The following is a 24,715-nucleotide window of genomic DNA, read 5'->3' as shown; positions in this document are numbered from 1 at the left end:
ATAATAACTATCGTATTCAATTTTTTTTTTCCTGGGTTGGGAAATAACGTTAACGATTTAATAAAGGTAACAAAAAGATAACAAAATGATAACAAAATGGGGCTCCCGAGCGGCGCATCCAGTAAAAGCACTTGCGTATAGTGCCGGATACGCCCTATGGTCTGGACGTCGCGAGTTCGAGTCCAGGCTATTCCTTTGCCGACCGAGGACGGGAGCTCCCAGGGGGCGGCGCTCAATTGGCTGAGTGTCGCCCGGGGGGAGGGAGGGTTAGGTCAGCCAGGGGGTCCTCGGCTCACCGCGCACCAGCGACCCCTGTAGTCTGGCCAGGCGCCTGCGGGCTTGCCTGTAAGCTGCCCGAGAGCTGCGTTGTCCTCCGACGCTGTAGCTCTTGGGTGGCTGCATGGTGAGTCCGCAGTGTGAAAAAAAGCGGTCGGCTGACGGCACACGCTTCGGAGGACAGTGTGTGTTCGTCTTCGCCGTCCCGAGTCAGCGCAGGAGTGGTAGCGGTGAGTTGAGCATAATAAAATAATTGGCCATTCCAAATTGGGAGAAAATAATAAAAATAATTGGCAACGACTAAATTTATAAAAAAAAAAAATTAAAAAAAAAAGATAACAAAATGTGAATCTTGGTGAGTATAGTAGCTTGTAATTCCAGTCTGTAACTTTGGCTGTCGTAGTGTCCATTTCACCCTTGGTTTCACTGGAGCAGACAGAGTCATGTGACATATACCAGTGCGCTGACTGGATAGGATTGCAGTTGACAGGACGTTGTCAGGGGTGTTACGGGGCAATCCTCGTGGGATTTGGTCGCAAGCCATATAGTTGCTGCTAGTAAATTGCCTACACAGTTGCTGACCCGCTTTCGAAATAATCGCAGAATTATTTTCATTCTCCCGTGATACTAGTAAAATTCCAGACTTTTCCAAGACTTTCATAACAGAGACATGTTTTTTCAAGCCCTGGAAATCAGTTTGGCATTTTTCCAGGCTTCCAGACTAGCGTACGACGAACCCTGGACAGGGCTACTTAATCGACAATGGAGGATATCGAAGCGCTTCTAATTCTCTGACTGCAGCACGAGAGGGAAGGGAGGAGGAGAAAACGACCCCACCATAAATTCAGAATAGTTCGTCCCCATCAGACATTTCTAGATCTAACTTCAATACAAGTTCTGCCTAGATACAGATTGGATATAGGCACTACAACAGAGCTGTGTGATCAGCTTCAAAAACAGCCCGCAGTCACGCCATACCTGTACCTGTAAAGGCAACAGCAGCCATTCATTTTCATGCAACGGGTGCCATCCAGACAACAGCTGGAGACAGATCAGGCATCTGTCAGTCTTCTATGTCAAAAATACTGACTGATGTCACAGATGCGCTTTTCCATAGGGCAAGGGAGTATATAAGATTTCCAACTGGGGATGTGGAACAAAATAGAGTCAAACACACATTTTATCAGTTGTCTGGCTTACCAACCGTGCTAGGTATAATAGATTGCACACATGTTGCAATATCTCCAGATTCAAGAAATGAAATTGCTTTCCGAAATAGAAAACATTATCATTCTTTAACTGTGCAAGTTTTATTTGATGCTTAATGTATTATCACTGATGTAGTTGCCAAGTACCCTGGCTCATGTCACAACTCATTTATCCTGGAGAATTCATATTATAAGAAGTGTCTTGTTCAGAAAATTCGAACAGGGCTTCTAAGTGGAGGCTGGTTAATTTTAAAATATAGATTAAACACATAATTAACATATGACTGTTCTAAACACATATTAATGCATGAAAATACATTGTTTTATTGAAATAAATTAAGGATTGTGTTGCATTATTATTATTATTATTATTATTATTATTATTATTATTATTATTATTATTAAGTCATTTAGCAGATGCTTTTATCCAAAGCGAGACTAGGGGGTGAACTATGCATCACAACTGCTGTTCTGCACTTTAGGTCCCAGAACCTGGGACTTTAATTTACCTTTTTATGAAAGAGGTTGCGTTTATTTTTTCGGTTACAGTATGCCATCGATTATTTTCTACAACAGTAAGAATTTAATTCTGTGGTATGAAACTTGCTGTAGGTTGCTGACAACAGCTTTAAAGCTTGATATCATTCGCAGTAAATGAAACAGACGCTTGTCGGCACTCCAGGGGTACTTGTCTTAATTGCAAAATTTATTTGCAAATAGCACACACAAGCTTCTAACACACAGCACAATTTAGGACCATTTTCGCATTATATTTTTGTAAATTTATGGTAATCTGATAAGTGAATACATGGTACTGCTTTATATGTACATGTGGCAGGTTGGCTTTGTGGTGACGTCAGGCCAGGAAATTAATGGAATACACAACAGGCAAGTACTCCGGGGTGAGACGCAAATGCGCTAGTTACTTTATTAAATAAAATATTTAAACAAAAACAAAACACTTTACAAAACAAAACGGCATGTTGGCCAAACCAAACAGACAAAACACAAAACAAAGTGAACACTAAATCAAACACGTATCAGGCTGGTTTAAAGCCAGCACGAGTAGCAATTGTTTACTTTCAGTATCTGTTCTTACTTGTCTCTTTCCTCCTCTGGACGGCCCACCCCGTTCAGCCAAAGCTGCATGTCTTTTATATTGTGGCCGAGGGGTCAACTGGCTATCAATTACCTAATTTACCCCAACCACATTCGGCACAGGTTTTATCACATGCGTGGTCAACAGCCAGTTTATCACTAAGCACTCGCAGTTGACTGCACATTCTCATGATTTTATCTGGATGGGGCATTTTAACCCCATCCAGGCTAAAAAAACATTGTGTTTTATACAAATTAAACAACAAATACAAAATGATACACACAAAGGGACGGGGTGCACCCTGTCACAGTACTTTAAAGCAACTAGTGTATAAATATAATTCTGTCATACCAAGCATGGTTTCCTAGCGTTTGTTAATTTCTGTACACATACGTGTGACAGGTGCTGTTTTCATCTTATCTAAACATAGCCTGAGATTAAAAAGACATGCCAGTGCTAATGCCTTGTGACCTATAAAACTCTACCTTTGACCTATTACATTACATAAACTAATAATAAACTCAAAGAAGCTGAGTGAAAAGCAAAGGCTCTACTAACACACAGTTCATGTCATAGGCCATGCTAATTCCCTAGTCTTGTGACAGAGCCCTACCTGTGTGCATAGTGTGTGTTCACTGTGTCTGGTGTAATTGTGTAGTGCACGTGAGAGGTGTCATGGCCGTTGGGCTAAAGATTGCAGGTCCCAGAAGCCTTCAGGGTTAAATGGGAATCACCTGGGTGCACTGGGGATCGTGTAATTTGATTATTGTTGAAGTGCTTGTATTATTATTATTATTATTATTTATTTCTTAGCAGACGCCCTTATCCAGGGCGACTTACAATCGTAAGCAAATACTTTAAGTGTTACAATACAAGTAATACAATAAGAGCAAGAAATACAATAACTTTTGTTCAAGCAAAGTACAAGTGTGACAAACCACAATTCAATAATACAGCAGATAATAGTGATAGTTACATCAGGATATGATTAAATACAAAATACTATAGGTTAAACACTTGGCAGATTACAGTATTCTGAATTACAGGATTAAATGCAGTAAAATAGGGGGCAGATAAGAGCAAAATAAAGCACATTTACATGAAGGGTGATAGTGTCCCAGGATACAAACAGAGGAGTTCTACAGGTGCTGTTTGAAGAGGTGAGTCTTAAGGAGGCACCGGAATGTGGTCAGGGACTGGGCAGTCCTGACATCTGTAGGAAGGTCATTCCACCACTGCGGAGCAAGGGTGGAGAAGGAGCGGGCTCTGGAGGCAGGGGAGCGTAGCGGAGGTAGAGCCAGTCTTCTAGTGCAGGTGGAGTGAAGAGGTCGAGTGGGGGTGTAGGGAGAGATGAGGGTCTGGAGGTAGCTGGGTGCAGTCTGGTCAAGGCATCTGTAGGCTAGTACAAGAGTCTTGAACTGGATGTGAGTGGTGATTGGGAGCCAGTGGAGTGAGCGGAGTAGTGGAGTAGCGTGGGCGAAGCGAGGCAGAGAGAACACCAGGCGGGCAGCAGAGTTCTGGATGAGCTGGAGCGGACGGGTGGCGGACGCAGGGAGGCCAGCCAGGAGGGAGTTGCAGTAGTCTAGGCGGAAGAGTACCAGGGCCTGGACCAGGAGCTGGGTAGCGTAGTTTGTGAGGAAGGGTCGGATTCTTCGGATGTTGCTCAAGAAGAATCGGCAAGTGCGTTCCAGAGTGGAATTAGTGTGTATATAAGCTTGTATGTGCTGGTGGTTGGTTATGAAGCAGGAGTCTCTGGGAAGTCGGCGGGTGTTAGTCACTGTGTGTTAAAAACGAGAGAAGGTGTTTTTGAAACGGGTAAACTGTGTATCGGTCCCATACTAGTTAACAAGGAGAAAAGTATAGCTAGGGCTCTAAGTGCAAGTTCTGTGTCTGGGTCTGCTGCTTCAGGGTGTAAACGAGCCGAGTACAGAGAGGCTACGTTACATAATTTATATATATATATATATATATATATATATATATATATATATAAGAAAATACTTTTAAAAAATGTCCACAAAAAGGTTTAAAAGATTAAAACTTCGAATATTTTCAGGACGTTTCGGGTGTAATTAAATTAGATTGCTTTGGACTGTTGTTGTTGTACAGACTCTGCACTGTGTTTACTTTTCTTTTTAAACAGCTGAAGAAGGGCTTTTGGCCGAAACGTCCTGAAAATAAAATATTTTTTAATCTTTTAAACCTTTTTGTATACATTTTTTAAAAACCTTTTCTTTCACATACCTTCAATTTTGTGTATTGCAGTTTTTATATATACACACAAACATTTCATACTCATGAAAAAAACAATTCACCTAAACTTAATTTATTTTAATATAACATTGTATAATTGCGATCTTATAATTATGGACAAAACCTTTTAGTATTGTTTAATGATGTATTTTTTATTATTATTCAGCCTCAAAGCTTTTATTTGGTACTGAATACATAATACAAAGTAATGGTTAGGCCTAATATACTTTAAGCACCCTAAGTGAAGCTTTCTGAATATTAGTTGCCATGGAGCTGCAGAAAAAACTACCATTATCAATTAGAAGAATGAGATGTACTATAAAAAATAAAAATAAAAACAGTAATGTGACTTGTTATGCTACTGCATATGACCTTCCATTTGAGAACCGTATGGAAATTGAAACCTGGCAAAAATGTGTCTAACATTACAACAACAACAATCCAAAGCAATCTAATTTAATGATGTGAGATAAATCTCAAAACGGTGACAGTCCTTATCGGAGCAGAACAAGAAGGCCGTGCTCAACTGTGGGTTCCTGACATTCCTTTGAAATGATCAGATAGTTGCCATTTAAGCCCCCTGCATCCTTAAAATGTTTATTCTAATTATTATTATTATTATTCCTTTCACTGGATACTCTTTATTTTCTCACAAATGGGTTTCTCAGTTCCACATTCCATGCCTGCATACTTGACATTTAATGCACACGTTCATGACTTTCAGACAATCAGCTGCTGCAATTTATATTACGCTGGCAACTTTCAAAGCTCCAAAACAGTGGCAACTATACATTCTGCATGACTGATCACACATGCAAAACATGGAAGCCCCCTTAATGTTCAGCACGCTGCTCTTCTGAATTACAATCAGGATAGCAATCAGTTCCTGCCCCTGAGGGCAACTCTCAGTTATCTCATTGCCTTGATATGATTAAAGCATTACAAACTTCCTGATTGGTAATTGTGGTAGTTTTATTTGAAAACAAACTGTATTCAAACTTTGAGCTATCACTTACATGAAAAAAGTAGATCACTATGACTTATTTCCACTGTATCTAGACATGAACATGAACATGTATCCCCAGATTCTGATAGCTTATAACTGCTAAAGTATGTCCAGAGCACTTTAATACTGTAAATAGGGTTACAATATAACAGAAAGAGATAGACAGATGGACACACACAGACACCCACCCAGATTATGATTTTGATTGCTTTAAGTACTGGATGGCTAGCTGTAGTTTGGGTTCTGGCAAGACTACTGCTGGGATGTCATCACCAGCAATCACCACCAGCCTTTTATTCTATCTGAAGCTCTTATTTATTCCATGCACTGTGATTAATAGGCTTGAGGTGGTTCTGAAACACTTCAGCTGTGTGTCTGATGGAATACCCCCCTCATTCACAGATTCTGGTACTGGTTAATTCTCTTTTCACTGTCTCATGCCCCAGGACTGTTGTCTCACTGGCAAAAGTTCTGGTTCACGCTGTGAACAAATATATTAATATGTCCCTTCAACAGCCTTGTGTCGAACACAGGTTGTGTTAAATCTTGGTTGATCATATGCCAAGTCCCTTTCCCCTTTTACCTCAGTGGAATCATATGTTTTCAAAAACCTCCAGCATGCCTGCCTGCAGCAGGAGTCATGTGTCTCACCCTGCATACTGGTCCCTTTCAAACAAAGTAACTTATCTGTACATAGCTCGGTGTGGTATATGCTTGTTTCTGGACCAATGGCTGTCAAAAATGGTTGGAGTTTAAGGGGTGAATGGCCTTAGTCCTGTTTCACTCCCTTACTCATCTGTTTAATTACTGATGCCTGGCTTAGGTGGCCTACTTGCAACCTCCAAAAGTGGGAAGAGTCCTATTGTAGCCAAACTTTAAAGCTACTGTGCTACCCATTGTAAACAAGAGGGAAAAACTATTCACAATTTTAAAACTAGAATTAAGATTTCCTTTATTTCCCATGGCTCTTGATCGTCAGTGGCTTTCTTACATGTCTGGTCTTGTCCTTTGTACTAAAACTAAAAGAAACCTACAATGAAAAACATTTAAACTGTAAGTCTTCTCGGTGTCTTCATTGTTTTCAATTATATACTAATTTAAATAATTGTTGGGTCTTCTTACCGAGATCTCTAGCATTATACAATGCAAGAGTCATGGGATATTGTTCAAATTAATAACGGGAGTTGAGCTGTGGTTTGCTGCAGCAGAGGGTACCCGAAGGATAACATCTATGCATGCAAGGGTGCAAGAATCAAAATAATATTGTTTTTGTTAAATGTTATCTTCTGTACAATGCATTCTGTTCCGTCTTCATTTTACCTATTGTAATTCTGTTATATATATATAAAACATGTAAGGCAGTTTAATCCCATGAGATTCTAAAGTGGGGCCACTCAGTAGTTGGGTGGGTTTAAAGTATTCAGAATGAATCAATGATAGTTGTAAGTCAGGCAGGAGGGACATTGCCCAGCTGCACTGGGAAAGGTGGTGTTGTTTTAGTTTTTTTGTACTGTAGTAGGTTTTTTAAAATATATTTATTTATTGGAAAAGGGGTGAAGTGCATGTGAATTGAGTAACCATTTCCAATGTTTCCATTTTTGTATGGGGTGTTTTATCGGTTAGAATCAGAAGCCCTAATCTTAAAGTTATGTCCGTATTTTTTGTTGCTTCATTTCCCCCAGTATAAGAAATGCTGACTTAAGACAATTGACACAAAATAGATCATGGTCCTATTATTATTTAATTCCTAGCAGACGCCCTTACCCGCGGCAACTTACAATTGTTACAAGATATCACATTATTTTTTTACATACAATTACCCATTTATACAGTTGGGTTTTTACTGGAGCAATCTAGGTAAAGTACCTTGCTCAAGGGTACAGCAGCAGTGTCCCCCACCGGGGATTGAACCCACGACCCCCCGGTCAAGAGTCCACAGCTCTAACCACTACTCCACACTGCTGCCCAGCTATACAGATGCTCAGAATGAGCTGGAGGGGTTGTGCAGTCTATTGCTTCCAACACATTGGGAAAACCAGAATGCCATAGAAATTTTTCAAGGCTTGTAAGTACACCCTGCCTTTTGTGAAAATTAGGTACTTGGGTGTTCACCTGAAAAATGCATTGGCAACGCACAAGAAAAAGCGGACTGGGAAATGCCAGCAGCAATTGTGACTGTTTAAAAAATGCTTTCAAAAAATCTTAACAAATTGATACAATTGTAAGTGTCGCAATTTCGTACATCTCATTAAATATCTGAGAACCCTCATTTGCACTATCTCCACCCCCTTTTCACAAATTTATGCAGGAACACCCATAATTACATATTCATCTAAGCTTGAACCTCAAAGCATTCCCTAAAAAGTCGCAAACAGCATTGCACTTGTTTAGTACCTTTCACCTTAGACTTCCGACTCGTTTGCAGCTGGTTTGCGACTATTGTGTCAGGCGCAAGACTTTAGTACATCTACCCTGAGTGTTTTTCAGTTATGGATGCTGACCTTGTGCTATAATCTAAGCTCAGGTTTTGCTGTACTTTATTGGTAGTGCAAGAAGGAAATTGTATGCACTTTGATTTCATTAAACACAAATGCTAATAATCATTCATCTTTAAGCAAAGTAAATAAATACTTACATTAAATCAAATAAAGCATGACATATTTGGGGTAGATATAAGGATACGTGCAAAGTGATTTGTGGGTGCAAAACCCCCATAATACGGCCGCAAATCGTGTTTAGCGACCGTAAAGTCTGATTTAATACCAGCCGCTAAAAGAATGGTGTTCACCTGGCGCTCTGCACCCACTATCAAATTAGCACTTTAACATCATTAATCTATTCAAATGACATTGAAATGCATTCAAATGAATAAAAAAAAAAGCATGGCATTGGGTGGGATCTGAATACCAAGTGGGCGCAAAAACTTTACACCTCTTCTTACAAGGTGAAAACCATTGTAGAAGCGAGTAATTAAGAACTGTATAAAAGCATGCACCTGCAGAAACATCATTGGCTTCAGGATGGCTGCTGTGGTTTCTCATGCGGGGACACTTGGCTCTTGTTGAGGAGAGACAGGAACACGTTTGGAGGAGAAGGGCAAGACGAAGAAGACCCTGTATATTCAATAGCAGGGTCACTTTGTTTGAGATGCCGGAGGATGCCGTGCTAATAGCTGAATTAAGGGATGAGCTAGACCTCAGCGTCAATCTAGGGACCACTATCCCTGCACATGTGAAAGTGTTGTGTTCTCTGCACTACTTAGCTTCTGGTTCCTTTCAGACCACAGCTGGAATGTCTGGAGGGATAGCCCAATCCACCTTTTCCAGAGTGCTAGGCAAATTTCTGGATGTCAGGCAAATACATATAATTTCCTAAGGATACTAGCATAACTGATGTTGGCTGAGGCTTTTCCAAACAACTCCTTCTCAGAAAACATTTCCCCTCTTTTTTTGTGCGCCAAGAGAACTTGCTGTCCTTATTCTGACTTTTTTTTTTGGTTTGTATTTTCGTGCTCCACAAATGTCATACAGCACCTACTGTCCTGTACTCCTAACTCCGTCACCTCTGGGCTGCATGGGTGGCCGTTAAATAGACAGATGCGTTCATTGAGACCCTCTTTCTCATAATTGCAGATCATTATTTGTTGTGTTGAGTAATTTGCATTGCTCTTAAGCTTACATAGGGCGCAGTGCAAAATAATTGCCTGGACGCAATGCAATTTGAATTTTGCATCCGCAATTATTTGCACTGTGCCTATACTTACATCTACCCCATTGACATTGACATAGACACTGGGAAATCTTGGTGAAAAATAGATCTCAGATGGGTGAACACTTATACTCCCAGCAACAAATAACTGGTTTTCATAAGATACTGTGAGTTACATTTGATTTGCTAAAATATGGCTTGATCTACTTTTGCTTCGTAATACACTACACCTTGCATTGATGGTAATTATTCAATGAAAAGCATGTGAGCCCTAATTAGCAGGGGAAAAGGCAGAATTAATCAAAGGAATAAAACAATCTGAACACTATAACATTTGCATGAAATTGCTCAGAACAATAATTTACCTTCTCCTGGCTCCAATTAAGACATTTCTTTCTAGTTGTATACCATTAAAAGGCTTTTTGCTTTTATTTCAGAACATTTGCCTTTTCCCTAGCACTCGCTGAAATGTAGGACCCATAATGTCTTTCATTTAGAAAGTAAAAATCATAGAGAGCTTGGATAATTAAGAATGGAAAAATTAACGCTTTAGAAGGCGATAATATTGTTGATGAGGCAGCGAAAATCTAAATTTCACCGCAACCAAAAAATAAAATAAAACAAGGCAACATTCGCAGGTTGAAATTGCACTAACCTCAATGTCATCGTATAAAACACTTATGATGCTTTTTGAAAAAAAACTAGAAATTCACATGCATCGAAGCGAAACTTTTCTGAGCTGCAAAAAAACAAGTAAAATGTTGTCTAACTAAAATAGTAGTTTTTAACCGCTAGGTACACCACACAAATTTATGGTAAACATGATACTTAACGTTCCGATACCAATTATAACACTGACAGAAATATACCATGGCCAGCTAAGTTACTAAAGACTCAACTTGCGCTTTCTAACAGCTTCAATTTTTCCAGAAACAGGTGGAGAGTCGGAAACTGTGCTGGGTTATCTGGGCGAGTGGCCTCAATCTTCACTTCCGTTGGGTTGAGGGCTTTTTGTATTTGTGTTTTTTGATTTGTATTTTTGTTTTTTGATTTGTATTTGTGTTTTTTCAATTTGTATTTGTGGTTTTCAATTTGTATTTGTGTTTTCCACTTCAATATAAAATATGTTACAAACAAGTATAAAAAAAACATTGCATCCCTTGTATGTCTAATTAAAATATCCAAAGACATTCCTTAAGTAATTCATTCAAAAGAATACATTGTTGGCACAATGTTGTCATGTGTGTCAAATATCTATATTATTCCGTCACTTCTGAATCATGGAATTACGAAGTCTTCGAAGCGCACTGAAGCTCTGTTCAGATCGGAGCCTGAATCCAGGATCAGATCCCTTTAGTACAGCTGGCCCCAGAGGCAGCGTTGAGCGCTAGAGCGACTGTGGCATAATGCAGATTTAATGAAGGGGATGAGAATTGCCCTCGAAATATATTGCTAGAAACGTTGAGGTTTCCGCACAATTTTGAAATACTTGCAGTGTTGCTATTAAAATGATGCTAGTACTTGTATTAGTATAAAGGTGTTTTTAAAAAGTATTTACACTTAAAATATGCAGATGTAGCTTGAACCTCAAAACGCAGTGTACCGACGATAATGTAAATAACACCAAGCTCCAGACAATGAGTTAAACATGTTCCTGTTACTGTGACAAATACGATAATGTTCGTTATGGTAATTGTTTATTTATTAGTTTAAAAATGTTTAGTAAAATGTGACCAGGAGTTTTTGGAACATCGATAAATAGAGAAGCGAGAGTCAATGTGTGATGCATTTAAACACGCAAAATAATTTAAAATCAGTAATATATCGTGATTAATTTGGTGTAATAATTGTGTAAAAAGTTCTTGGTAATGTATTCAGTTGTTATTGATGTCTATATTTATTTGCACAAAGAACAAAGGTATTTTACTAAAAGTTAAACTGTAAGTAGACAGATACCTCAGTTTATAACATTAGTAAATAACACAAGCTATGGTGAATTACAAACTTAAACCATTTTCCTGTGTTCTAGATACATCAACCTAGTGCATTCTCTTTGTCCATCTGTTTGCCATTTTTCCCCAACATTACTGTGATCTCAGGCTGTATACTAAATTATCAACCGGGGTCTTTAAACTACGCGTTCACTTATCATTGGTCAATTTCCCTAGTTAAGGTGTGTGCAGCTCCAGAATCGGATCAACATTTCGGATCAGTTAAGCCTGCGACTCTTAGCAAAGTATTTTGTTGTATGTACTAAGAGAAAATGTGTTAATGAAAAGAGCTGCAATTTACTAATTTAAATATTTGTTGCGTCTTCTTATAGAGATCTCTATTGCGAGAGTCGTGTGACATTGTTCAAATAAATGGTGGGAGTTGAGTTGTGGTATGCTGCAGCAGAGGGTGACCGAAGGATAACATACATACAAGGGTCCAAGAATCAAAACCATTTTTCTTTTTTGTTAGGAGGTGTCGGGCTTAAAAAAATACAATAAAATTGCACACACATACATTTATAGTGCTCAATGTATTTTAAATGTATAAGTCATTGTGCTGAAATAACACTGATATGTTTTGGGTAGGCTACACATTATACTATGAACAAAAATATAAATATGTACAGTACACTTATACAGTATACAGTACAGTAGTCAAATGAACACCTAGCACACTTTCTTTTTACTGTAGCCTGTAGGCTACCGGTATGGTAACACAAAATAAATCATGTTGCTGCACTGTACACATTTGCGATTTTATGCAGGAACGCCCTTAATTACATATTCAGCTACGCTTGAACTGCAAACAGAAACTGCTGCCGCAAAGCATTCCCTAAAAAGTCACAAATAGCATTGTGGTTGTCTAGTACATTTCACACAAGACTTCCGACTCGTTTGCAACTGGTTTGTGACTATTACAACAGGTGCAACACTTTAGTACATCTACCCCTAAGATTTTTATAATTAAGATGCACCCTCACACACCCCCTATTGGAAATTTGACTTGCCTTTAATTTCACTGTCATTGTGAGCATTATGCATTGTGATCATGTTTTGCTCAGTCAGAGACTTTAAAAGGAAATGGTGCCATGTGCAACATTATTACTACACAAGCAGCACTGAATGAGCTTTGATTCACAATGCTTCGAGTTTGAAATGCCTAATAAGGCTCAGTTGCAGTCTACGCAGCAAAACGGAATCACACAGGAATCTTCCAATACAAAAGCTATTTTTAGTTTCTTATTACAGTATATGTAATGGTTTTTAATGGCATTGCTACATGGATTACCCCTTATAATACAACTCTAACATATTAAATGTATAACATGTCTTTCCTTAAGTTCAATAAACATGTTTTTTTTTTTTTTTTGGCACAGTCACCTTCATTTTGAAAACATTAGACAAAATAGATAATGTTTTTTTTAATGGAAAGATAGAGCGTTGTATTGTTCCAATGAAGTAAGTGAGTAGCATTACAAAGCTGAATATCAACACTGTTTACTGACCCAAGCGTCTAACAAGTTACAAGTGCAAACGAGATGAAAAAACAAATATTAATTAAAGAAATACTAGAATGCTGATTTCAGATTACATGGAAATCAATCAGATATGAGATTAGGAATGATAACTGCTGACCACAAGTTGATTAAACAAGCTTAAAGGTCAAACCAACCACAATGTGTCATTTCTGACTCAGTCCTGGGAACGGCAGTGGAGCAGTCTGCATCAGATTTCATTACTTTAGACATGGGTGTAACCCTCTCTGGCAAGAAACTATGAAGTAATTCAGATAGAGCTTAGAGATAGACCACCATCTGAGACCTCCATAGGAAAGACAGGTCCCTTTCAAACAGGATATGTGTCAGGGCTCAAAGAGCACTGCTTACTGAATAAATAAAAAAAATCATAAACAGGAGAAATTACGTTATTAATTTCTCTGTCTACACAGCTGTTGAGAAAAAATAAGGCAAATATAGGAGCAAGCTGCCAGTATAAATGAGATGCAACTTTTTCTAACCCCTATTTTTATATTTGTTATTTATATTTGTACTCAGGATTAATAACACAATTACTTGAAGCATTCTTTGCTATGCCAGGTGACACTGATAAATCCACAAGACCTCCCACTGTGTACACCTTTCTTCATAGGATTTTAAGAATGTTTATAATTGCAGTGGGTTGTTTACAGTGCTGTGTGGTAAACCATGGTAACAGCATGGTGAAGTATAGCAAAGTGTGGGAGACCATTATGAAGCAGAGGCATTGCTTACCATTTACCAGCAAAAGCAGTGACACCTAATTATGCGCACTCAAGCAGTGACTGTTCATCCCAGTTTACATTATTCCACTGCAAACTGCATTGAACAAGCCTTGAGTCACCATGTCTAAAGTTGTAGATGTAACACTAATAAGGCTGTGAGTTGCAGCCTTGGTTCAAAAACAGTAAATCACAAAGGGGGCTTTCATTATCAAATCTTATTATTATTATTTTTTTTTTATGCCATTCTGTGCAATCAAGCAGCAGGTGTTCAACCTAGCTTAGAAGTTTATTAAACAACATGAACTGTAAGTGGTCGGAATGCCCACAGAAAGTGACACAGGAGATTAAAATCAATTGTCAGTGGCTTGGGGGAACTGAAACTCACAGCTGTTCAAGTGTTTGTAATTCAGGACATTGGTCATGGGATTTAGGACACAAGGACATAAGACCTTAAATCAGTACTGTCCCTGAAAATCTGGACAGCAGCCAACAATTGCCTTTGATCCTGGCACCCTGCAGTGCAAAAAAAAAAAAAAACTTTCTGCCTCAATTATCCTCCTTCAGGGAGATATTCTGTCATTCATTAAAGGCTTTCTGATGTTGAAGAAAAATGTTAGAACTGGAGTTTTTAATACAGTATGAAATAAACCTATTCTTATTCCAGTACATAACACAGCGATGTCTACTGAAGTATGGTTGGCAGGGGGTACTCATGGGCACAAGTCTTACCAGTCAAATATACAATGCTCTGTCTAGGTCGATAGGGCTGGGGACGTGGTTGGTGTTATTTGTTTAAGGTTTCTTTTGCACAACTCTGTGTTAATTGTGGACAGGAAAGGTAGTTAGTAGTTCTGACTGTTACGTTTTTATCAAAAGCACCAATACCTGTAGTTCCTGTTTCATCCTTATTTTTTCCTAAACTCTCCAATCTGCATATTAGCAGATACCTGCCAACCTCCCTAATTCTCCCAGGAGAATTCTCAGTTTGTAAGCCCACCTGCTCCCTCCCAATGTAAAAGAGCTGGTCTGCAGTCATGGCTACAGAGCTTTCACCCTCAACTCATCTTACCAATAGGGGGCAGAATCCATAATAGCAGGTAATATATAACTGCCCGTTACACTGACAGTGAGGAAGGCTTGTAGTAGAAATAGAATTGAATGTGTCGCTTTAGTGTTACATTGTTATTTGGCGTTGTTATTTAAATATAAGTTATTTAAATAAACATTACAATGGGTGGCTGGTGGCGGTGCGCTTTTGCGCTTAAAGGCAACGAAGGTAATTCACTCTCTATTTGTATTATACTGTATCTGTTAAAAATCTTTCTTCGTCCGGGTGGCTGTGGGTAGTTGACCAGCCAGGGCAGATGCCGAAATTACACAAAATTCAAAGCTAATTCGGCATCTGCCCGCTGCAGATTATATATATATATATATATATATATATATATATATATATATATATATATATATATATATATTGTAACACAGCAGGGAGGGGGTTAATATCCTCCCTGCAGAAAACATGTGCGTTTGCACATTTTGGTTAATTTTTTTATTTTGCTAATTGTTTATTGTGTAATTATCACCCGCACCTGATATATAATGTTAACCTATAAGTGGGGTTCAGGGGGCGGAGCTAGGCACCAACAACCTATCATCTGCTGTCATCAATTAAACCTACCTTAATTTAACATTTGTCACCTCTACCTCGCTGTCTTGTGTTTTTTCGTTTTTGGCTTAAACCTAAGCGATTTCAAGACCCATCTACATTTGCGTACCTCAATAATGGAGTACTTACAGCAGTTGTCATCGGATTCAGAGGATTCCCAGGATTTTCTGTCATTAACAGATCATTCTCCTTCAGCTTCAATCCAGGGTCTGTCCAGTCTCCATTTTTTCTCCCCTTCTGCTATTTCAGTTACATCTGATCAGGCTCCTGATCAGGCTCTCGACCAGGTTCCAGTTCAAATGTTGCCTACCGTTTCTGCCACCCAAACATCGAATCTGCGGCGATCCAAGCGTCTTCGGCCTCAGGACGCCCCTCCGGATCGATTGTTTTGGAAGGACTGGCCCATGAATAAATTGATAAAAACCCTCCTTAAAAATGGTAATGAGATTCCGGCAGGGAGTGATAGAGAGTCTCTTTTCATTCTCTATTGCAATTCAGTCTCAGCAGAACCAGTCTTTCCTCCGGAAAAACATAATCAGCCGCGCCCAGCCATTCAGCGTCCTAAAACAGACAGCAGGCAGTCTATTCCGGATCTAACCACCCCCACAACTAGCACCGCTAACCAGCAGCCAGCCATTGAAATCCAACATTCGCAAATATTCAACGAGATAAAATCATTTATGCAGCCTTTTTCCGATACTCTATCTTCGGTCAGTTCTCAACTGTCGGATCTAGAAAAAAGGGTGTCTGTTATGGAACGGGGAAAACAATCTACAGCGCAGTCATTAATTTCAGCATCAAATGCTGCAGCGTCGCCTACAGCTTCTTCCGGTCCAGCCCTAATTTCAGCCAGCGAAGCAGATCCTCCAATATACAACCTCGCTACTGCATCTACATACGGATCCTCCTCTCCAACTGCAGCGAGACGTCACACTATATCTCCACAAATCAGACGTGTCATTCTCGAAGGTAAGGACATTAATCTTGTTTCACTATTAATGACGACTTCGGAATTCTTGGACCATAGAGTAGTCGATAGAGTAGTCGATTGAGAATTGGCGGTAACTCTAAAATCCAGAGATCCCAGACTGCTTAAAAATCTTACATTAGGGGAGTTTGTCCTTGCTTTCTCCATATTCAGAGATGTGTTATGCTCGGTATATCCTAACCGCAGAGCTGAATTGGAACCTTACGAATATTACATCGTGGAGCTGTCTGTCAGATACGGAGGGACTATGTTTTATGAGTATCATAAAGCATTCTCTGCAAAAGCAGCAGCGATATTGGCAGCAGATAATCACATCATCAATTGGGCAAAACCTGATCCAGATCTATTTAATAGAATTTTTGGTGGTTTAAGGGCTAATGCATGTGGGGTCTGCACTTCAACAGCTCATTCAACAGCTCTCTGCCCTAAAGCTGCAATTGCATCAACTTCTAAAGCACCCGGTTTCGCCGCTAATTCATACAGATCTTCAGTACCTAATCCTATACATTCTTCAGCTCCCCTCGATCAATCTACAAGGAAAGACAAATACGGGAGCAGTATCAGATTATCAGGAGGAAGACAAATCTGCAACAATTTCAATACTGGCTTCTGTTCGAATAGGCAATGCAATTTTATCCACATGTGCAGCAATTGCGGTGACGCTCACGCTAATACAATCTGCCCTTTAAAACGCAAGTGACTTTCCCCGATGCTCACCGTCTTTACTCCTATAAACATCCTGGCGTTATCAAGTAAATTACAGAATCATCCCGACAGTAACTTAATTAATTACCTGATCGACGGATTAAAAAATGGTTTTTCAACCGGTCTTACTCAAATTCCTTCTTCCTCGTTCCAAAGCAAAAATCTTTATTCAGCGACTCAAGATCCTCAATCAGTGCAGTCTCTCATCGAAAAAGAAATTAAAAAAGGATTTATAGTCGGTACATTTTTAGCTCCTCCTTTTCCAGTATATAGAATTAATCCTATCGGCATTGCCACGAGGAAAATGTCAGGAAAAAAGTGTCTCATTATTGATTTATCAGCACCACGGGGGTCAAGCACCAGCAGCATTAACTCATTAATTCCCCAAGATCAATTTTCCCTGCATTACATCACTATTGCAGACGCAATACATTCAATTAAATTAGCAGGTCGTGGTTCCTGGTTAGCAAAAGCAGATATATCAGACGCATTTAAAGTAATGCCAATCCATCCTTCTCTCCGTCACCTGTTTGGTATATGCTGGGAAGGGAAGTTTTATTTTGCCACTCAATTGACTTTTGGCTGCCGCAGCAGCCCGAAGATATCTGATACCCTGTCGGAAGCATTATGCTGGATTCTTCTTAATGTCTATTATGTCCCGTTCTTGATCCACTTGCTGGACGATTTTTTAGTAATTTCTCCTCCTTCAGATGCACCAGCAGAAGCGATTTCCAATCTTAAAAGCTTATTTTCTGAAGTTGGCATTCCGCTTTCAGAAGAAAAATCAATCGGTCCCCTTCATTACTAATTCATGTTTTCTTTCCGGTTCGCGAGCCTCTTCGTATGTCGGGTAACCTCAGAGACGGTGCCCCTCTCGTATGTCGGGTCACCTCAAAGACGGTGGCCCCCCTCCTGTTTATCGTGTCTATCGATCAAGTAAATGTTGGGCCTGGAAGAGGCGGAGCCCCTCTCTCCATGTGTATATGTTTACTAACTCTGTCAATAAACACTATCAGGTGGCATAGCTCCGCCCCGTGAATTGTAAATTAATGCCAGGTGCAGGGTATTTAAGACGTGCAGCTTGTCTGTACGGGGCTGCTGAGTAGAAGGAGGCAGATAGTGTGCTCTGTCTCTGAGCAGTCATACATAATTAAGTGCTGTGTGAAACCGGTGTGTTTTGTGTGACAGGTAAACGGCTTTGCCGTCCTGCGAGTGAGTCAGGGATTTACCTGTGTAGTTAGCGCTCCAACCGGAGCTAGCTGTTTATTTTTGTTTGTGTGCTGTTTATTAAAAATAGCGCAATCGCGCTTCAAAAACCCCATTTCTGTGTCCTGGGTCTGCTTTCAAAGGGTCAACGAACGACCGTGAGTGCCGGCCGGTTACAATATATATATATATATATATATATATATATATATATATATATATATATATATATATATATATATATATACATATATATATAACAATTCTCAGAGAAACAGGAACTTTGTTGGGCTCAAAAGAGAAAAAGAGACTTCTTGTATTCCCACTCTGCAGCCCACGACCTTCAAGAAAGAAAAAAATAAAATAAAATGTGAGTATGAATCAGCTGCATTGATAAAGAAGATAAGGCCTTCCAGGACAACAGAGAAGCTTTGTGGGAAATACTGGGTTTACCACTCCAAACGCAGAGCAAAACAAAAAAAAAGAAAGAAAGAAATACAGTCAGAACAGAAAATCAAGGTCATCATTATGCCTGCTCTCCCTTGAAACAGCATTCTTTCAACATGAATACCAAATCTGGAATAGCTGAGACGCCTCCGCCAGCCCCTTTACACTACATGTTAATCCAAACAGCTTTCAGGAGAAAGGCAATACTGGCAAATTCTCTTCACCCTGAAATGCTTCTGTCTCTCCATATCCCCCAAAACAAATGAAAACCAACAGCCTCTTTTGGTCTTTATATGTACTGCCTATTACGTAACCTTCAGAACATAAAACTCCTAAATTACTTTTGTCTACTGTATGAGCATTACTAACTTACTGAAGTGTTCAGTATTGGTGTTTGTTGCCTAAACCCAGTATTCTTTTTAAAGAATGTATTTCTTAGGGATGCATTAGCAATTGCCTTCAAATTACAAATGGGAGCTACACATAGGAGATTTTACAATTCATGAAGGGTTTATATAACCCAGAAAATATGAAGTCACTACCTCAAATGGTTTCTGCGATATGAAGCTCAGATATGGTGTTTGCTACAGTATCCACCACTTGCACCGTACAGGGTAATTTCGGTCAGCCATTCATATCGGACAAACAGCGTCTGCCGTATGCCATTCCCATTCCCATTGATTTCAATAACAAAGGCATCGTTTATACTGTGTTAAGCACACCGTATATTTCAGGCAAACTCAGCTGCTTGGATCTCGTAATGTGCCAATCACATAGATTTAAATAACAAATGCACTGCTTATTACTGTAGTAATCACTCTTACGAATCCACCAATCAGCTGTTTTCACCTTGTTTTCTTGCCATTCACATAGATTTCAATACAAAAGGCAGCACTTTACTGTAGTAAAAGCTTGACAGGTCGGTCAGTCAGCTGTTTGCACCTTGTTACTGAGCGATCACCCCTGTACTGTATCTTGGCTATTTAATCCCTGTACACAGTGTCAGGTTCACGGTTTGAAAAAACAGCACTGACTGAAACAGCAAGCATGGCTGGAAAGAGAAAAGCGATGCACATCAACATGAAAATTCAGTGTAAATAAAATGTCTGTTAGATGCAACATTGCTTCAAAAAGCTGGGGTTTCTGTAGTTGAGGAGGAGAGTGCTGCTGAAAATACAACCGAAACTAAAACTCTGACACCACAGGGGGTGTCAGAGGAAGAATTCTCAGCTGTGTCACCTTGGCAACCAGGACGCTCTACCTGAAACAGACACCGAAGACATAAGCTTTTGTAACATTGCGGCGTGCTATGGAGCAGCATCCGGATATAGAGCCGAATTGGAATATAAACGCTGTCAAAGTTTGCTGTCCACACTTGCAAAGAAAACACCGTCCAGATGCGTATCACAGAGTTCTTCGCTGGAAACAATTTGCAGTAATGTAGCCTACCTGTACTTTCATTTATTTTTTGCACTTACTTTTTATTACATTCATAGGGTTTAATACATCTTTTTTATTAGTGTAATGCGTGTCTTAATAAAGATTTCACCACATACACGCATGTTTGTTTTGATTACTGGACTGGTGATTGGGGGACATTTTGAATGTCAGGTTATTGTGTGGGAGTTTATACCATCCATCGCTTACTGCGGGTGAATCCTGTTAACAAAACTGTGCCCGTTCTAAGAGGTGGTGACTGCATAAAATAACTTGCACAATAGGGTTAATTTTCCTTGTACGATACCCACAATCAAACTGAACCAACAGTATCACAGAAAGCCAGTATCTCTAACGGTTAGGTCTTTATCATCCAGAAAGTAAATCACATGATCATCTTAAGTCACAGGTCAAGGGTGCCGTTAGGATTTCCATAACCCTGAAAATAGGGACTTTGCAACCAGAATAAGGTTTAGAAGACATTAGCAGTAGTATCAGCGGAAGCATATTTGAAAATGTATACAAACAGGGATGCTTAATTACCAACCTTTTGCATGTGGGTGCTGGAGAAGGAACATAAAAACTGAAGGAAGGGGACTCTTTTTGACTGCTGCACCCTGACTCTACTGGTAAGCGCTCAAATATACTGTGAAATCAATTGTTCTTTTCATCATTCAGTAATTATATGAAAATGAAAGTTAAAAAATAATTATCATAATGCAGAGCAAAATCGATTTCAGGTAATCATTTCTTAATTACTTTTTCTAGGACTATATTCTTTTAACACTTGATTGAGAGTATCAACTTTGAGTTACCACAGGACTGAATGCTGGGTGCTTTAATGTTTACAGCTTTTGTGTAAAAATAGCTAAAAAAGAGTTTGTACACATATCTTGGAATCTTATTATTTCACAGTACCAAACCTCTCTGTTCTTCATTGCTAAAACATGCTAGAAACAAATGTCTTGTTAGTGCCTATCTCTGTATGACAGAATGTCTGTTCAAATTCCTCCTTGTAATACGACTGTACACTAGCACCTAATGCATCTTTACCATTAGACCAGTCCCACTGATACATTGTGCTGGAATGAAGGTGTGCTAAATTTACTGTGGGATCCTTTGACTAGCATCACTGCCAATACATCAATCTGTCCTACACAGTGGGAAGTGCAAAGTAAACCTCTGTCTAAAATAATACAAGTTGAACCTGCTTACCACACAAACTAACTGTAATGGCAATAGGCTTCACCAACATCAAAATGCATGTTAGTAGAATACATTATCCCCCAACAACCACATAAATAACATGTGACCCTACATGTGTCAGTTATCAATGGAAAAGTAGATCATTATGAGCTAGTAGAGCCACAGCATGCTAATTAACTTGCATTTATAAGTACAAGAAACTCCACTTATCAGTGGTGATATTCATTCATGGATCTCTCTACTAACCAGTACTTCATAACTGTGTCCTTAGCTTGATTTAGATACTGAAACAATATAAAATACAAATTTGCCTGAAGGTATAAAAATGATTTACTCGCCTTAGAAATTTCTAGTGCAATATTATTTATTTGCAGAGTTGCTTTCTACTTCCTAATCATGCTACAGATATTTCAGTCGGGACTGTATTGTATAGTCTACATGCTGCAGAACACGGATTTGGAGGGTTGTCAAAACCAGCCATGTTTTTTCCTTAAATCTCCTGTGTACTTAATGTATTAACAAGTCCAAAACCGTAACAAAATTATTGATGCTACTAGTTGTTTCTCAGAGTTACAATTTATTAATTCAGTGTAGAACTTAATCAAGGTTTGTGGCACAGAGCAAGAATCAAAACTCGCAGCTAAATAGTTGCACAAGAACCTTTTTTTTTTTTTAAATACCACAAATAAGCCACCCAATCTTAGCAGTAATTAAAAACAGCGTTAATATCCTATTGGGAAGCTTACAGTAGTTAAGGTCTTTAAACAGTAACACACAACACAGGCACACTTTTGAGACATTAAATTAACCTTATTTATGGTTTACTTGCTGTATGTTGTAATTTTAACAATACCTGAAAAGGAACTTGATAAATTTGGCTCTTTATTATGGCTTATAGTGTTAACAGAAGGCTTATTATGCATTACCTTTTTATTTACTTCACAATATACCTCATGCACATTTAAAAGCGCTATACATATCTGACACTGATTTGTGCTCTATACAAAACTCAATTGCCTCTGTAATACAAATGTTCAATTTGCAGTATAACTTGTGTAGTTTCAGGTCAAAGATTAGTATTAAATGGACCAGCTTTATAGTCCATTAGGCGTTAAGAGCATGCAATTTTTGTTTTATCCACTACATGCATTAGGAACTTCTTTTTAATAAATAATTTATGAGGAGACTGAATTTGTATAAAGTCCTAAAAGTCTTTAAACATTACTCAGCTCTCAATGTACTGCGTTAAAGTGACCGTATTCTAATTGTGCTGGTTACTTTATCTCATCAAAAACAAACAGAAATATTTTCAATTATTGATTGTTTATTTATTTATTTATTTATTTATTTATGTTATGCCTGAATTGAAAAAAATAATGAATATGGGGAAAAAAACAAGTTGCATTTATATGAATGACAGCAACTGCTTTGCCAACTGGTTTTAATTTAAATGGTTTTCTGTTAAACAAAATTGAAACCACTTTGCTGATTCGTATATATATATATGTATATATATATATATATATATATATATATATATATATATATATATATATATATATATATATTCGATAGGAATGGTAAGCATTTATAAGAAAAATGAAGAGTCTTCAAAGACTGACGTGAAACTGCTTCCTTCCCAACAAGCAAAAAAACAGCAATCACTTTTAGATGAATTAAAAGACTCAACTTGAATGAGGAGGGCTCCCCATGGAAATAGCCTTGGCTTTCCCTTTCAACCCCTGTACCCTGTATACTATCAATCACAGCTCTGCATAGAGTTTCTCCACTTTTTACACCACCCAAGCCTTAATGAAACAAGGTTTTATGTTGGGGTGTGTCACCAAGGATATGGTTAAGTGCATCAAAAAAGAAAGGGGGCACATTCTTCTGCTGTCACTGGCATCAGTGAACGATAGTTCTTAAGCACCATTGCTTTCTTTTTAAAATGGCCATACACATCTTTGCAAAATGCTACAGAGAACATGTTTTGGATGGCAATGTATTTTCCACGTATATCAAAAGCACAGTAATAAAAAGGAAATGGAAATGAATTCTTTAGATTCATTTTAGATACAATAGATCAACACCTAGCCGCAAAGCTCTGTAGTGTGATACATTTGAAATATAACTTATTACTGGCATTAGACAGCACAGCAATCCAAGATAAAAGCAATACAACATTACAGTTATCATGTAACTTAAAGGTAGAAACTACAGGTACTGTTATACTAGTTATTCACAACAAAATATGACAAGTGATTGGAGGCAAAAATATCTATTTCTTTTCAAATAACTTTGTTCCAATAACTGAAGGATTGCAGTAATTTAACATTGCACAATAAAGATTGTTAGTTTTGTTTAATACAATATTGTAAAGCTTAAAACATGCATTTCAAATTTCTGTTTTTCTATAACATTGATGAATTACAGTAGCAGTTCCTATAACCCGCAACATTAGAGTTTAGAAGTCTCTCCTACTTTGCTGTGATCATACTTACACAATTCTTCCACATCTTCCTCACAAGAAAGCATTTGCAAAAGGAAGAGCTTGGATACAGTCCAAAATAAAAAAAAAAAACACAGCAAAACAGATTTTTAAATGGCTTCAGTGTGTTATAGGATATGGTACAATGGCTTTTGTTTCTTCACCAGTGCCTAATACCAAAGTCAGTTGTAGTTGTAAAAACTCCACCTCAGGTTCCCTTATAACTTCTCGGCAAAGTTAACTGAGGATTGCAGTACAAGAGTTTCCAATGAGCTGAAAAAGCACTGATGCCAGATACTGTAAGAGGCCTCTAGATGGTTTGAATTCCAGGCCCCACGCAGAAGCAATAACCATCCTTTCCCTTAAAACAGTGCAGCTCCCGCAGCAGGACGGCCCATGGGCTGTACATATAAGCCCCTGCTTTCAAGCTAGACATAAGGAATTGATTTGAATTATACACAACAGCTCCCTTGGAGTTTGAACATTCAACAGCTCTTTCCACAATAAAAACACTGTTGTTTACTTCAAAGAGCGCTCAGGGCGCAAAAAGTTTATAGTATGACTCAAGACGGTTGTCTCTCAGCAAGAAAATGTACTTGCATTGCCATGAACTGCTGGGCAAGGCAAGAATCAAATCAAATCAAATTGTATTTATATAGCAACTTTCATGCAAAAAGTATTTCAAAGCAAATAATCATACATTTGTATAAGGATCCCAAACATAAAACAGCCAACAATTAGACCATTAAAAAACATTACATTAAA

At 38.6% G+C, this 24,715-nt stretch overlaps 1 protein-coding gene across 13 annotated transcripts in view; it reads right to left on the bottom strand.

The window, feature by feature from the left end:
• LOC117405667 (dystrophin-like) overlaps positions 1–24,715 on the bottom strand; it is a 689,570-nt gene that overhangs the window by 587,763 nt on the left and 77,092 nt on the right. The window contains exon 1 of one of the 13 annotated variants that reach the window (XM_034008884.3): positions 23,964–24,336. The exons of the other annotated variants lie outside the window; for them this stretch is intronic. Coding sequence (XP_033864775.3) covers positions 23,964–23,997 — 34 coding nt within the window. The 5' untranslated portion in view covers positions 23,998–24,336. Of the gene's footprint in view, positions 1–23,963; positions 24,337–24,715 lie in introns of those variants that run through there. 13 annotated transcript variants of the gene reach the window in all.

This window comes from Acipenser ruthenus, chromosome 9, assembly GCF_902713425.1.
Source record: "Acipenser ruthenus chromosome 9, fAciRut3.2 maternal haplotype, whole genome shotgun sequence".
Lineage (NCBI taxonomy): Eukaryota > Metazoa > Chordata > Actinopteri > Acipenseriformes > Acipenseridae > Acipenser > Acipenser ruthenus.
The sequence above is the reverse complement of the archived record's forward strand: the minus strand, read 5'-3'. Positions and strand labels throughout refer to the sequence as shown.